This window comes from Vanacampus margaritifer, chromosome 20 (genome assembly GCF_051991255.1).
Source record: "Vanacampus margaritifer isolate UIUO_Vmar chromosome 20, RoL_Vmar_1.0, whole genome shotgun sequence".
Lineage (NCBI taxonomy): Eukaryota > Metazoa > Chordata > Actinopteri > Syngnathiformes > Syngnathidae > Vanacampus > Vanacampus margaritifer.
Window position 1 is genome coordinate 17,627,479 of NC_135451.1, and position 12,436 is coordinate 17,639,914.

The following is a 12,436-nucleotide window of genomic DNA, read 5'->3' on the forward strand; positions in this document are numbered from 1 at the left end:
AGCCCTCTCAATGTAGTGTTGGGATTCTACTTGTCATTGTTATTTCTGCCGTCTTATCCTAAAATGGCTTCCTTTTTTTTTTTTTTTTACTGACTGAAAACCCCTTCCATTTTGGGGTTCTAGTTTGTGGGCGAAATCCAGTGCTGGTTCTACCGCAAACTATGAGAAGAGTGTTGATGTGTTAATGGCCTGAATGCAAAGTGGCATCAGTCGTCGTCGGCGTCGGCAGCGGGTCCAAATGCTGTCTGGAAGGAACGGGGGGGGGGGGGGGGGTTGGGGCACTGGCAAGCACTCAGAAAGGTCCAGTGTGATGTGATGGAGGCAAGCGAGGACACAAACTGATGTGATTGATGGCAGCACAATAAAGTGAGCGTCCCTCCTCCCTGGCCGGTGCCGGTGGCGGTGTCGGGTGGGGGGTTGGGGGTGGGGTCTCTCTTTGGGCCATGTAATCTTTTCTCTCCTGATGACGAGCTTATTGAGCGCAGCGCACTGCCCACGGCACTCGGCCAAAAAGAAATCTCTGCTGCGACTTCACTCGCTCACCGTGGAAAGGTTCAAACGCTCCCCATTCAGGTTGACGCTCTTTTTCTCACCGCGTGAACGCTTGTTGCTGCTTTCTTTTACAATCCAGATGACTTTTGACGCCTCTCACTTCGACATTCTCGACCGCTCGATGCTGGCCCACAACTTACTCTGAGACATTTTGAAGAAGGAGAACGAAACCCTCCGGAAGCCGTCAGCATAGCTCGTTTAGCTTTTGTTAAAAATAATTTGTCATGCTCTGTAATCCTGAATTTTAACGCTACATGAAGCGCCGACAATAGGCTCATTTTATAATGTACATCTTTGGGCATAATTATTGATGTAGATTGTGAGCTGGTTTAGAGGAATCTGTACACTCGCACGTTGCACTCTACAATATTTTTGTGTTCAGTCATTTTTGAAATGTATATAATTGCCGTAAATGACATAAAAACATGGATAACGTGCAGATTTCAGTTATTGCAGGCAGGGATAATCTGGAACATGACCACCCCCGCGGTGGAGGGGGGATTACTGTATAGTCAGATGACAAAGGGAATTCACTTGAAATACAAAATAGAAAGAGTGTCCCAAATAATGCGAATTTTCAAACATCACAATCTGAGACGCTACAGTTACTTGGTGAAGGAAATGTAATTGGCTTAATGTTAAAAAACGGAAAATAAATATATATATATATATAATGCACAATAGTTTTTAACACACAAAAATGGGCTGTTAAATGTTGTTTTTTGGCACACCAAGTATATATTCAATTTGTTGAAAGAAAACATCACAATATTTATGTAATCAAACCACATAAACACAATTTCTACATCATTTTTTTCAAAAAAAAAACCTGTTTGTTCCTAAATATTAAATGCAAATGTATTGAGCTTCAATGAAATACAACTGTTTAACATTTCACACATACCGTATTGGATATTTAAAAAAAAAAAATAATTAAAAAAAACGTTTAATCCACTGTAACATTATTAGTTAGCATTCGAAGGAGTCGCACACGTGTGTAAACATCTTTTTGAAATGTTTGAGTCGTTTTCCTTGAACTGTTTCGGGGCCCGAGGTGTGGAACTGGTACACTTTGGGCGCTGTTCTTGTTTTGGCATCCTTCAAAAGATCAGAACCCGACTCCTCGGCAGAAACGTCTCCGGCCGTCACCTGACGCGCTTAAAAAGCTGCGCTCGTGAGTCACCGGTCTTAAAAATGCAAGCGGTTGTTTTTGCTGTTTGCATTCCTTATCTCCACACGGGGAATCGTTTGTTCAGCTCCGACAAAGAGCCGCGCACTCCACAAACGTACTTTACTATTTATTACTATTTGGAGGCTGCATTATTTTGCCGAGCTGCAACCGGAAAAGTCCAAGGCAACCGTTTAAGAGCTCGCACTGCATAGAGCGACTGAACGTCTCTTAAGAGCGCCGCGACTTCGTTTTTTTTTTTTTGCTTTATGTTGCAAGCGAAAATGTGACTTGTTTCGTTCTAACCACGGGTCCTAAGAGAGTGAGTGCCGAGAAGAAGGATTCATATCAATTGGGAATTTGGGATACCAGCGATGCACGACATGGGAAGGTAACAATTGAAGAGGACGGATGTCACGTCTCCATTGCTCACAATTTGCAAACCAAGAAAGTCAAGGCTGGCAAGAAGCATACAGTATATTTCAATAGATTTTTTTTTTTTTTTCTGCCTCGGGTGTCCACTTTAGAAGTTAGCAACTTGGCAAACAAAAGAAAAAGAAAGTGAGACATTACTCGTTTACACATTACGGTTGTGATGCAGCGAATTTTAGATGCAATATTTTGGTCTGCACGTTTTCTAATTCAAAGTCTATGTTCTACCTTATTTCATTTGTGGATGGCTGTTTTTAAAATTCAATATTTTTTATTGATTTTTTTTTTTTTTTGCAGTGTTTTTTAATTTTGACTTTTTTAAGTTTTTTTTTTTTTCAATAAAAAAAAATAACGCTAAAACTAATAAACATTATAGTGAAACATTAAAAAAATAACAAACCTGCTCTGAAAACTCATTTAGGAAAACAAAATGTCATGTGAGGTGCGAACCCAAACGCAGACAAGATACCGTTGTTTTTTTATATAAATATATATATTTTTGTACGACATGACCCAACACAAAACTCAAAACAAAATAAAAATGTCCAAACAAATATAAACCTGGTCGTAAGCAGTTTTGAACCCGCGCCATTCAATTCAATGCGTTGATTAGCTTAGCATTGCGCCATTCGTGGCGTCACGTCAGGTATGTTGTTAATGATTTAAAGGTGTCTTTGTAAATATATAATAGCGCACCTAAGCAGATTTAACGGCGCTGCGGCGCGGCTGACAGATTGAATTTTTTCTGCCGTTTTTCTGCCGCTCTTTAATCTCCCGGCGTAACACGTTTAGTGCTGGATGGCAAACAAATGGAATCTGCCTGCTTGTGATTGTGAGTGATGCTGACTCCCCCCTACGGGCCCCGGCACAAGACCGCCAACCCCTATCGCCCCCCCCCCCCTCCTCACTCATAGTGGCTGGCGTAGGTGCGAGGAGAACATTCAATATGCTGAAGTCAAATCAGTCTTTTCCGCTTGCGTCCACGAAGCCGCGCTGGCCTTTTTGCCACTCCAGTCGCAATGAAAGCGGACTTCATGCGGACTTCATGCGGACTCGGACTCGCCTCTCATTTGCACTCAAAGTCTTTGCAGATGTTTTGCCACCGCATGATCCTCGCATCGCTCATGTCGGAATCACAATCAATTCATTTCTTTTTTTTTTTTTTCATTTTTCATTTCGTTTATTCGCGCAAAGACAAAAAAAGACAATATAAAAACACTAGTAACAATGAAATATGTTTTGTGCAGGGGAGATCAGGAAACTCATATCGGGTTTATAAAAAGATTGCACCTCATGCATAATCTTCATATTCAATATACATATTCAATACAGAAACAAATATAAAACAATATTAAAAAAAAACCTCTTAGTACACAAAGAGCATTCCAAAAAAGGACTTTATAAGAATTCCAATAATTAAAAACAAATAATTGTATTTTATGTTATGAACACACAAAGGAATTTCTCCGAGTTGAAAACATTTTTTAAAGCTATAAAAAAAATACATTTACCTTTTTGTTTGATGTTGAAATCTATTTCTCATTGAAATAAATTGAAAAAACACCATCCTAAAAAAATGGCACTGTTGTAAAAATAAAACTATCATGAAAGACGATGTCAAAATAAAATGGTTTAATGAAGGGTAATTCATCTGAAAGTTATGTGCTGACATATGCCTTTAATGGGCGTGGCCTAGTGAGTAACATCAGTAGCTTTGACTTTAGCTCTATCTACCATGCAGTTTGTTCACTGTAAGCCATTCTCCTTGCGAGTGTGTTCATTTTGTGTTTGACTCATTCAAGCACATCTTGGCCACCAGGGGGCAGAATAGATCAGACTTAAAGACGCAAAGTTGAATTTACTATTACTGTCAATGCTACGTGTTAGCCAGTCTATGACGTTGTTCACAGTTTGTTAGCATTTAGCTAAACCGACTTGACTGCCAGACGTTTTCAGAAACGGGATGTCGCCAGTGCCAGCCGATTTAAGCATTTTGACTGATCTTTCAAGGTCCACAGAAAATTATGTGTTTGGACTATGGAAACACACATACTACCAAATGAAAGATTGAACTCTCATCTTTCATCAGAAAAAAAAAGTTTGTTTCTACCTTATTCCGTTTTTCAGTAATCAACAATAGAAAATGGTTAGTTTCACCTCTGTTTTGAAACAAACGTCTTTTAACGTCTTTGGCACTCCTCCATAGGATTTTTACTAAACGTTATTTAACGTTTTTGGCAGTCAAAGAGTTAGGACGTAGCTATGCAGGGTTTCCCACAGGAGACTTGTTTAACTATTCGGCCTGGGAAAATATCGGCCAATGGAGGAGGGGGCGGACGACGAACCACATCCAGCGATTGCGAGTTGTACGTATGTTGACGAGGGAAGGGAGTGCGCCAGGTGGCTGCCGATTACTATTCATTGACTTTGTTGTTGTTTTTTTTAAATACACAAAATGTCATGTTTACTGTTATTCTTCTCTGTTAATTATTTTTGCTCTCGTCTCTCTACCTTAATCTGACTGCATTCCCAGTGAATTTTCATCCGAGAAATGGAAGCTCACTGGTGCATCTGCTGGTTGGTCGCTTGAGAGAGAAAAAAAAAAAAAAAAAGAGACAGCAAAAGCCTTGATTAGCTCGTTGGTCCACATTAGTCGGCGAGCGGCGGAGTAGCTAAGGTTCTATTGTAAAGCGCGAGGATGCTCCATTCGGCATCAGTGGCGGTGCACTGAAGGTGCACATTTGCATATCAAAGGGCGCGAGAACACGTCTGGAATTTCAAGCGACCGCTGTTGCGATGTGCACCCGACACACGAGCGCGAGGAGAAAGGGCAGGGAAATTCCGCCGTGGATACGCTTCCCGGTGGCGTCGGTCGGCGCCAGGCTCGGACCGTAACGAGAAGCTTGAAAATCGGAGCGCGGGGTGCACGCCCGGCCCGCTCGCCTCGCAGCCAATGGCGTAAAAGTAGGTCAAGCGCCTGGAAAAAAGTCGGAGGACGACTTCCTGGGATGTTTCCCTCATGGCCTCCGCAGCCAGTTTGAATTACAAGCTCATCGTCGCCCCCTACTGGGCGCGTGTTACCGCTGCTAAATGACGCACGTACCGAGGGAAGGACTCCTTCATACGTTCAAATACTTTTTAAAATATAGATTGCCTCTCGTGGGACAGCAAATAAAAGCTATTACAAATCAAATACAAATGAACTTCATATTTGGCGCTGTGCAATACAGATATGGCACAGAATGAAAGGTTAATTGTTTTTTTTGGTATGTTTATAGGATATAAAGATTGATATAAACCCATTTAGAAATAAAAAATGTACAATAAAATAATATTTCATCGACTCGGTCCTCCAAAACCTTCCTTCTTTTTTTTTTTTTTTTTTCAACTCGCTGAGATCTTTTTTTTTCAATTCTTGTCATCATGTCCGAATCTTCTGGTAGAAAGCTGAATTCCGGCTTCCATCAATGGTAGCAAGTCATCCAGGTCCTGGAGAGACAAAGCAGCCCCAGACTATCGCGCGACCACAAACATGTTTTAAAAACAAATCACCATTTAAAAAAACATATTTTATGTTTACTTCGGTTCTTGGTCCTTTCTTTACATTAGTTTGATGATCTTAAACATTATAAAGTGGGGAAAAAATCCCAACAATTTGAGAAGGGAATACTTTTTCTTGACACTTTCTTCTTCTTCTTCTCCGCCGTGTCGGTAAGCCCACATTTTTTTTGCCGTTCGCATGTAAACTGCCTCCTTGCTGTTAACTTATAAAAAGAAATGTGCCAGCTTGACCAACACGCATTTCCAACGGCATTTACTTCTTGCGTGAAAACGTAGTTATTGACTCAAGTATGAGCGCGAGCAGGAGAAAAACCTCACAACTGCCTTTGAATGCATGAAGTTGTCCAAAAGACAATCCTTCGATTGACTCCTTTATTGATTGAAGAAGCTTATGTGGTCGCGTTTGTACATCCAGCGTGTATTTTCCAAGGACGTAAGCTTCAAAGCTCCACCGGCAGCTCGCCTCCACAACGCAGTAAAAAAAAAAGAGAAAAGCAAACCTGTCGTTGGTCATTACAGCATCCAGCGGCACAGAACAACAATCCAACCCCCCCCCACCCCCACCCCCCGCGTTCAAATGTATTTGTGGTTCTACCCCCTGAAAAGTTGTTGGTCCAGCGGGCCAGCTGCGATTTCTGCTTTGTAGGCGGAAGATTAGCGGGCAGAAGGCGAAGCGAACGCTGATCTTCCTGTGTTGTGGAGAGCGCCACACTGTGAGCAGCCGCTTCTCTTTTTTGCTAACGGTGGGCGTGAATCGGCTAATGAGGCAGAGTGCGTGCCCCCCCGCTGGCCCACCAGCTGCGCTCGAGCTGAGCCTCGCATGCGCTGCTCGGCTACCGCTAGCTCGGCTACCGCTAGCTGAGCTCTCAGTGTCGGGTCACCAGGCGTACATCCCCAAGAAAATGTACGCCGTCGTCACAGGTGAGGTTCAAATTTGGTTAGTTGAATATTTTTGGATGCATGACCGTCTCTGTATGTTGTGTGACTGTCGTGAACCCCCAACGTACGTATGCACGATGGCCTTGCACTTCAATTTGGAGCCAGTGAAGTCCAATCGGCACAAAAGCACTCAAGGGCGTCATTTAGTGGACCCGAGGCCTTTGAAACCGTCGTCGTCTCGGCTTGGCTTGATCAAAGCAGCACTCTGACTTCCTTCCAAAAACGGATCCCGCAACGTGTTTCCCGCCGTGCTCGCATTTCGCTTTCTCGTCTAGCGTGATTTTCAGTACACGTCGTCGTCGTCCTGACAATTTAGTCGCAGCTTTAAATGCCGGCCGCGATCAATCGCGTCCTCTAAATTGCGGCCGTTGCATCTGAGAAGCGAGGCTGGTCGTCAACCGCCGCCGCCGCCGCCGCCGCCGCCGTGGAGAAGCACAAAGTGTATTTCCTGATGCATTTCCCCAGTGAGTCTCCAAGAGCCTGGAGCGCTCGCATCTGCCGCCCGCGCTGTAATCAAACCAATCACGCCAGCTGATGGTCAGTGATTGCTTTTAGATTGGCAGGCCTCGCCTCGGCGTGTCGCTTTCTTTTTTTTTTTTTTTCTTGTCCTCGAGTCCTTTAATGGACACCTGCTCCGCGGGTATGAAAAGACCACTGTAAAATCAAGAAGACGGATGACTGGAGGAATATCCGAGGATCGCCGCTTTCTCACCTCCATCGGATGCAATTTACTTTTAGGACACCGAGAGCGTTGTGTTGTTCTTCTTCTATCACATTAACAATGGATATATTCATTGTCTTGTATTTACACTGATTTAAAATGTTTAAAAAATGCGACTGGATCGCTGACTTGGGCCACGGGAGGACTGGAGTTCCAATCGCGGTCAAGCGTCCGGTTGTGTCCCTCGGGGCTATTTGCCGGCTGGATTGCGTCAGGAAGGGCCGCCGGCGTGAAAACCGTGCCCGACATGTCACGTGCCTCAAGGTGGCGACCCCCGACAGACACGGCTGAGCCACAACAAAACCACAAAGAAATTGAAAGAAAATGCTTGATATTCTGAAGCTAAAATTCACCAACGCTAAAATGGGATCAGATCATATTTTGGTGAAGCAGCATGTGGCTTTGTCCAGTAGCAAGTTTGCGGGCTGCAAGACTGCGGTATGTTTAGTTGAAGTGTGAAAGTAGTCAGAAAGTTTGCGTGCTACGTTCCACGTCAAAACGGAAAAGTATTTGGCGCTCAATCATAGAAATAAAGCATTCAACTTTTTTCACCATTTCAGTTTAGCTGCTGTTGTTTTTCAGAGAGAGAGGAGGCGTGGCTGAAAAGGCGCAACTTTTGTTCACATCGCCCCAAAATGCATCTTCCCTTCAGATAGTGCCTTGTTGTTGGCTGTGAGTGAGTGCAAGTTGCGCGAGGAAAGGTGGAAGAGCGAGCGGTTTGAAAAGAACACATAAAGTCCAACTTAACAGTTTGCATCGTTCTAGGCTTGTGTGGCCGTTTTAGAGCGCCTCATTGTCTGCCACGAGTGTCTGCACATAATGGAGAAAAGGCAGACGAGCAACATGGACATGAAATCTTGGTGGAATGTCGTCAATTTGTTTCTGTTATCGATCAACTTGAGAAGACGTTTATTTTTGTGTCAGATGCGCTTTTGTTAGCATTCTGGCCTTGGCTGAGGTCATGTACGCTGGATCACCTTTTAAACGCCCGTGACCCAACAAGTAGTGTGGCTCTGTCAAAAGTCCCACTCCAGTAAAAGTCCAGATGACAGATCTCTTGAAAAAGCATGAAATATCTTGCAGAAGCTGCGTTTTGACAAGTTAGGTTGCGAGGTCGCACAAAAACGATCGCTTTGCTCTCATTGAAAATCCATTTCAAGTTCTTTCCAAACAAGCTGCCTGAGAAACGGGCCGGGCAGGTAGCGCCCGCCGCCGCCGCCGCCGCCGCCGCCGCCCAGGTGCCGCCTTGTTAGTCCATTTCATGTACACGGAACATGAATGTGAGTGGTGCGACTGCGGGCGGGGCCGGCGGAGCGTGACCGTTGTGCGAGTGCGTGCGGTCTCACATGAGAGGGCAGCAGACGAGCGCAGGCGAGAACAAGCGTGTCACCGCTGACAAGACGCTCGCACGTCCGCGGGTCGGCCGCGCGCGTTCGCGTTCCACTAATTGACCCTGAGCGGACGTGTCAGAAGCTGCCGGAAGGACGGACACGTCAACTTCTTTTCATTATCTCGGAAAACTTGAGCGCGGGCATGGAAGGGGGGGGGCAACAGTTCAGGTATTTCTTTTGGAAGTGTCATTCGGCAGCTTGGTGTTGAAGTGCTGCTTCGATGTGTGAAAATGCTTTTTTTTTTAGCTTTCTGTGCTTGGGTTTCTCATCGCCATCTGGGTTCCCCGAGTGCACTCACAGTCCATCTGCGGACTTTGTGCTAACATAAGCCCCCCCCCCCCCCTATTCATTTCCAGCACTTCCGGCTTTTGATTGATGGGAGTTTTCTTTTCCTTTTTTACAAACCCCCAACATTTGTGGCGAAAACGCCGCTAAACATTCCATGAGACGTCGGGTAAATATGGAATAATCCTAGAAAAAAAATTGGGGGAAATTAGCATTAATTGTAATATCACTTCTCACCACTAGATGGCAGACATAGCGTACTTGCACTTGTGCTGTGTTTTATACTGTAACATGCTATATGTAGGCCTAATATTATTGTTATTATTATCATTATCATTAATGTTGTTGTTGTTTTTAGCAAATTTGGAATGACATCAAAAATGGGGTCATTCGGTGTCATTTCTTCAAATTTCTGAAAATCTTCCCACCTGACCATCACATCATTTTCTGAATGTTTTTTTTTAAATACAAATCTAGTAACAAGATACACTTGTTGATAGGAAAAATCCCAAATATTAGGTATCGACTGCCATTAATTGAAAAATGATTGAATGAAGTAGCTTAGTTTTAGTCACGGTCGTGTGAAGTCACGTTTGGCGAGAGTGGGTTTTTGTAAAGAAAAAAAAACTGCACAAATTGGTGGCAGGCGCTAATGTTTTCTAGCTATCCAGGGGGCGCTGTTGTTGTTGTTGTGACCTGCGTGGGGGGGTTGTGATCATTTATTCCGTGGGTGCGAGGTATAGAAGTGTTTGGCAAGCAGCGATCTGCTCCATCCATCTCGACACTGACTTCCGAAAACAAGCGTTCCAAAATGGATGTGGCGGGTAACGGCCACCGTAATGGCCCCGAATGACAAATAAGCCCGACTCGAACCCGCCTCTTCCTTCTCCTCTTTTCGTCCTGCAGCCGCTGGACTACGAGAGCAAGAAGGCGTACACCTTCAAGGTGGACGCGTCCAACGCTCATCTGGACCCCCGATTCCAGACCTTCGGGGCCTTCAAAGACACGGCCACGGTGAAGATTAACGTCCTGGATGTGGACGAGCCTCCGGTGTTCAATAAGCCCGCCTACGTGATGGATGTGTACGAGGACACGCCGGCGGGCACCATCATCGGAGCGGTGACGGCGCAGGACTTGGACGCCGGCAGCAGTCCCGTCAGGTGAACTTCAACTCGGACCCAAAAGTTCCTTTTCGCGGGCAAAAGTGTTCCCGTCAAGCGTCGCGAGCGGCTTTGTTGCCGCGGTTACGCGCAAGACACTCCGGGGAGGAATTTTCAGCTTTAAGATAATTAAACAAGTTCAGTAAAGCAATGAAAATCAAGTATGCTAATATAAAAACAATAAAGGGATTTTAACAATTGTTTTCATGATTGGATTTCAAAAATTGTCTTGTATATAAGAATAAATTAGGCCCAAAAGCCTCGATGGAAAAAACAAAAAAATAAAATGTTGTAATAAAGAAAAATAATCTTCTAGGTGAAAAGGCTGCATAAGAATTAAGACTGCAACTTTTTCGATTATAAATACAGTATAACCTTGAAATTTCGATCGCTTTATATTTTTAAATACAATTAAAAAAAAACAGCACGTGCAGAAAATCCACAAACGAAAATTCATTCTGATTTAATCACTGGTTTTGTTCATAACATGTCAGAAAATAATGTTTTCTTTTGCTTCATAATCGTCAGCTTTTTTTTGGGTCATATTTATTTATAGGTGAGAATCTGAAATTCCCAGCATTTGGACATTTTTTTATTAAAAAAACATACAAAAATATCTAAAGGAGTCATCGATTTTCAAAAATAATTGTTGATAATTGATTCATCGTTGCACCTTAAAAAATAAAAATAAAAATAAAAATTTTTTATCATAAAAATTCTCGGTGAAAAAGGGCCTATATTTTGTATTTTAAAAAATTGCCCTAATATGATGCAGTCGTTGTGTAAGAATGTCTTTGCAACAAATTTGAAACATTTAGTCTTGGCAAATAACGGCCAACCATTTACTGGTGTCAAAAAAGTGTGAGTTGAGGAGCTTCATTTGAAAAAAAGTAGTGCTTACTCATCCATTGGCAATTTTTCAATGATTGGCTCGATTGTCATAATCAGCTCTGAAGATTTTTTTTTTTGATTGCCGATGTCGAATCGGGCCCGACGTATGTAACTCATCCAAACAGGGTGAAAATGTCATTGGATGATTTCCAATCAGTCGTGTAAATGACGTGACGAGAACAAACGAAGCACTTTGGCCTGCTAACCGAGTGCTTAACAAACGCCGCTAATTGGCGAGAGCTCCTTATTGGACGGCAGTCGCGACAAATTGTCGTCCCGACTGCCGCTCTCCTTCCCGAGCGGCCTGATTGAAGCGTTTACGTCTTGTAATCTGCTCGTCGATGTCTGCGTTCCTTGTTGGCGGCGCAACGTCACAATCACGTCGGCGTCATCGCTTTGCCGGCTCTCAACTTGTCTCGACCTTGCCGGAGTGCCGACTTGACAAAAGCCAGTTGAGCTTCGTGTTCCGTTGCTCAATAAATTTTTTCGCAAGTTTTCTTGATTCGTGAGAAGCTAATTTGAAAGTCAATACAAATATTTTGTTAAACTATAGTCTTTGATATTTTCAAAAATAATTGTAATGCATCAAATATTAAACAAATAAAAATTGAAAGAATTTTCAGTGACTCTTTCATTTTGTTGCTGAAGCATAAAAAAGAGCCCGAAATAATAACGGCTTTTTGAAAAATGTGTGATAATTGTTTTTGTTGTCCGAAGAATTTTGTATTGGATGAGATTGAATCAAGTAAAAATAATATAATCTTCTGGAAAAACGGTGTAAGAAGGAATCATAAACTTGCTGATTAAGGCCAACATTTCATATTTTGTTAATAAGCTAGAAAATAGGTTTTAAAAATGTTTTGGTGTTCTTGGTGGCGCACTCGACCTCCAATGTCAGAATTCTTGCACAGAGCAAAATGTGCAGGAACTCGCTTGGGTCATCGGACGGTTGTGTTGTTATGATGATGATGATGAAGATGTTGTCAGTTGCTATGCAGTTGCATCCGTTAATTGTCACTCTTGTGTTTGTGTTTCGTCATATAGGCCTTTGTCCTTTCATGTAGAATTGTGCATAGCCTAGCGAGAGTTACTAAATGACACTTTTGTCAGCACGTGGGGGGTTTCGCATCCTATTTCTTCCATGTTGTTCTGGATCCAGCCCTTGCTCACCGTTGCTACTTTGTACTTTTGAGTTGTGCTTCTCGCTCAGTCGGTTTGTCCGTACGGCAGTGATGTTTCTCAATCGAGGTTTCACTGTCCACCGTCCGAATGCAGCCCCGCTCTCTGTTGTTACTTTGTATTTTTGTATACAAGACCTACCGTGTCTCTCCTGCGT

General features: G+C 43.3%; 1 protein-coding gene across 1 annotated transcript in view; it reads left to right on the forward strand.

The window, feature by feature from the left end:
- The window catches only part of LOC144040245 (cadherin-12-like), a 97,325-nt gene that overhangs the window by 66,011 nt on the left and 18,878 nt on the right, over positions 1 to 12,436 (forward strand). Inside the window, exon 7 of the mRNA XM_077554293.1 lies at positions 9,956 to 10,209. Within this exon, the coding sequence (XP_077410419.1) occupies positions 9,956 to 10,209 (254 nt within the window). The remainder of the gene's footprint in view (positions 1 to 9,955; positions 10,210 to 12,436) is intronic.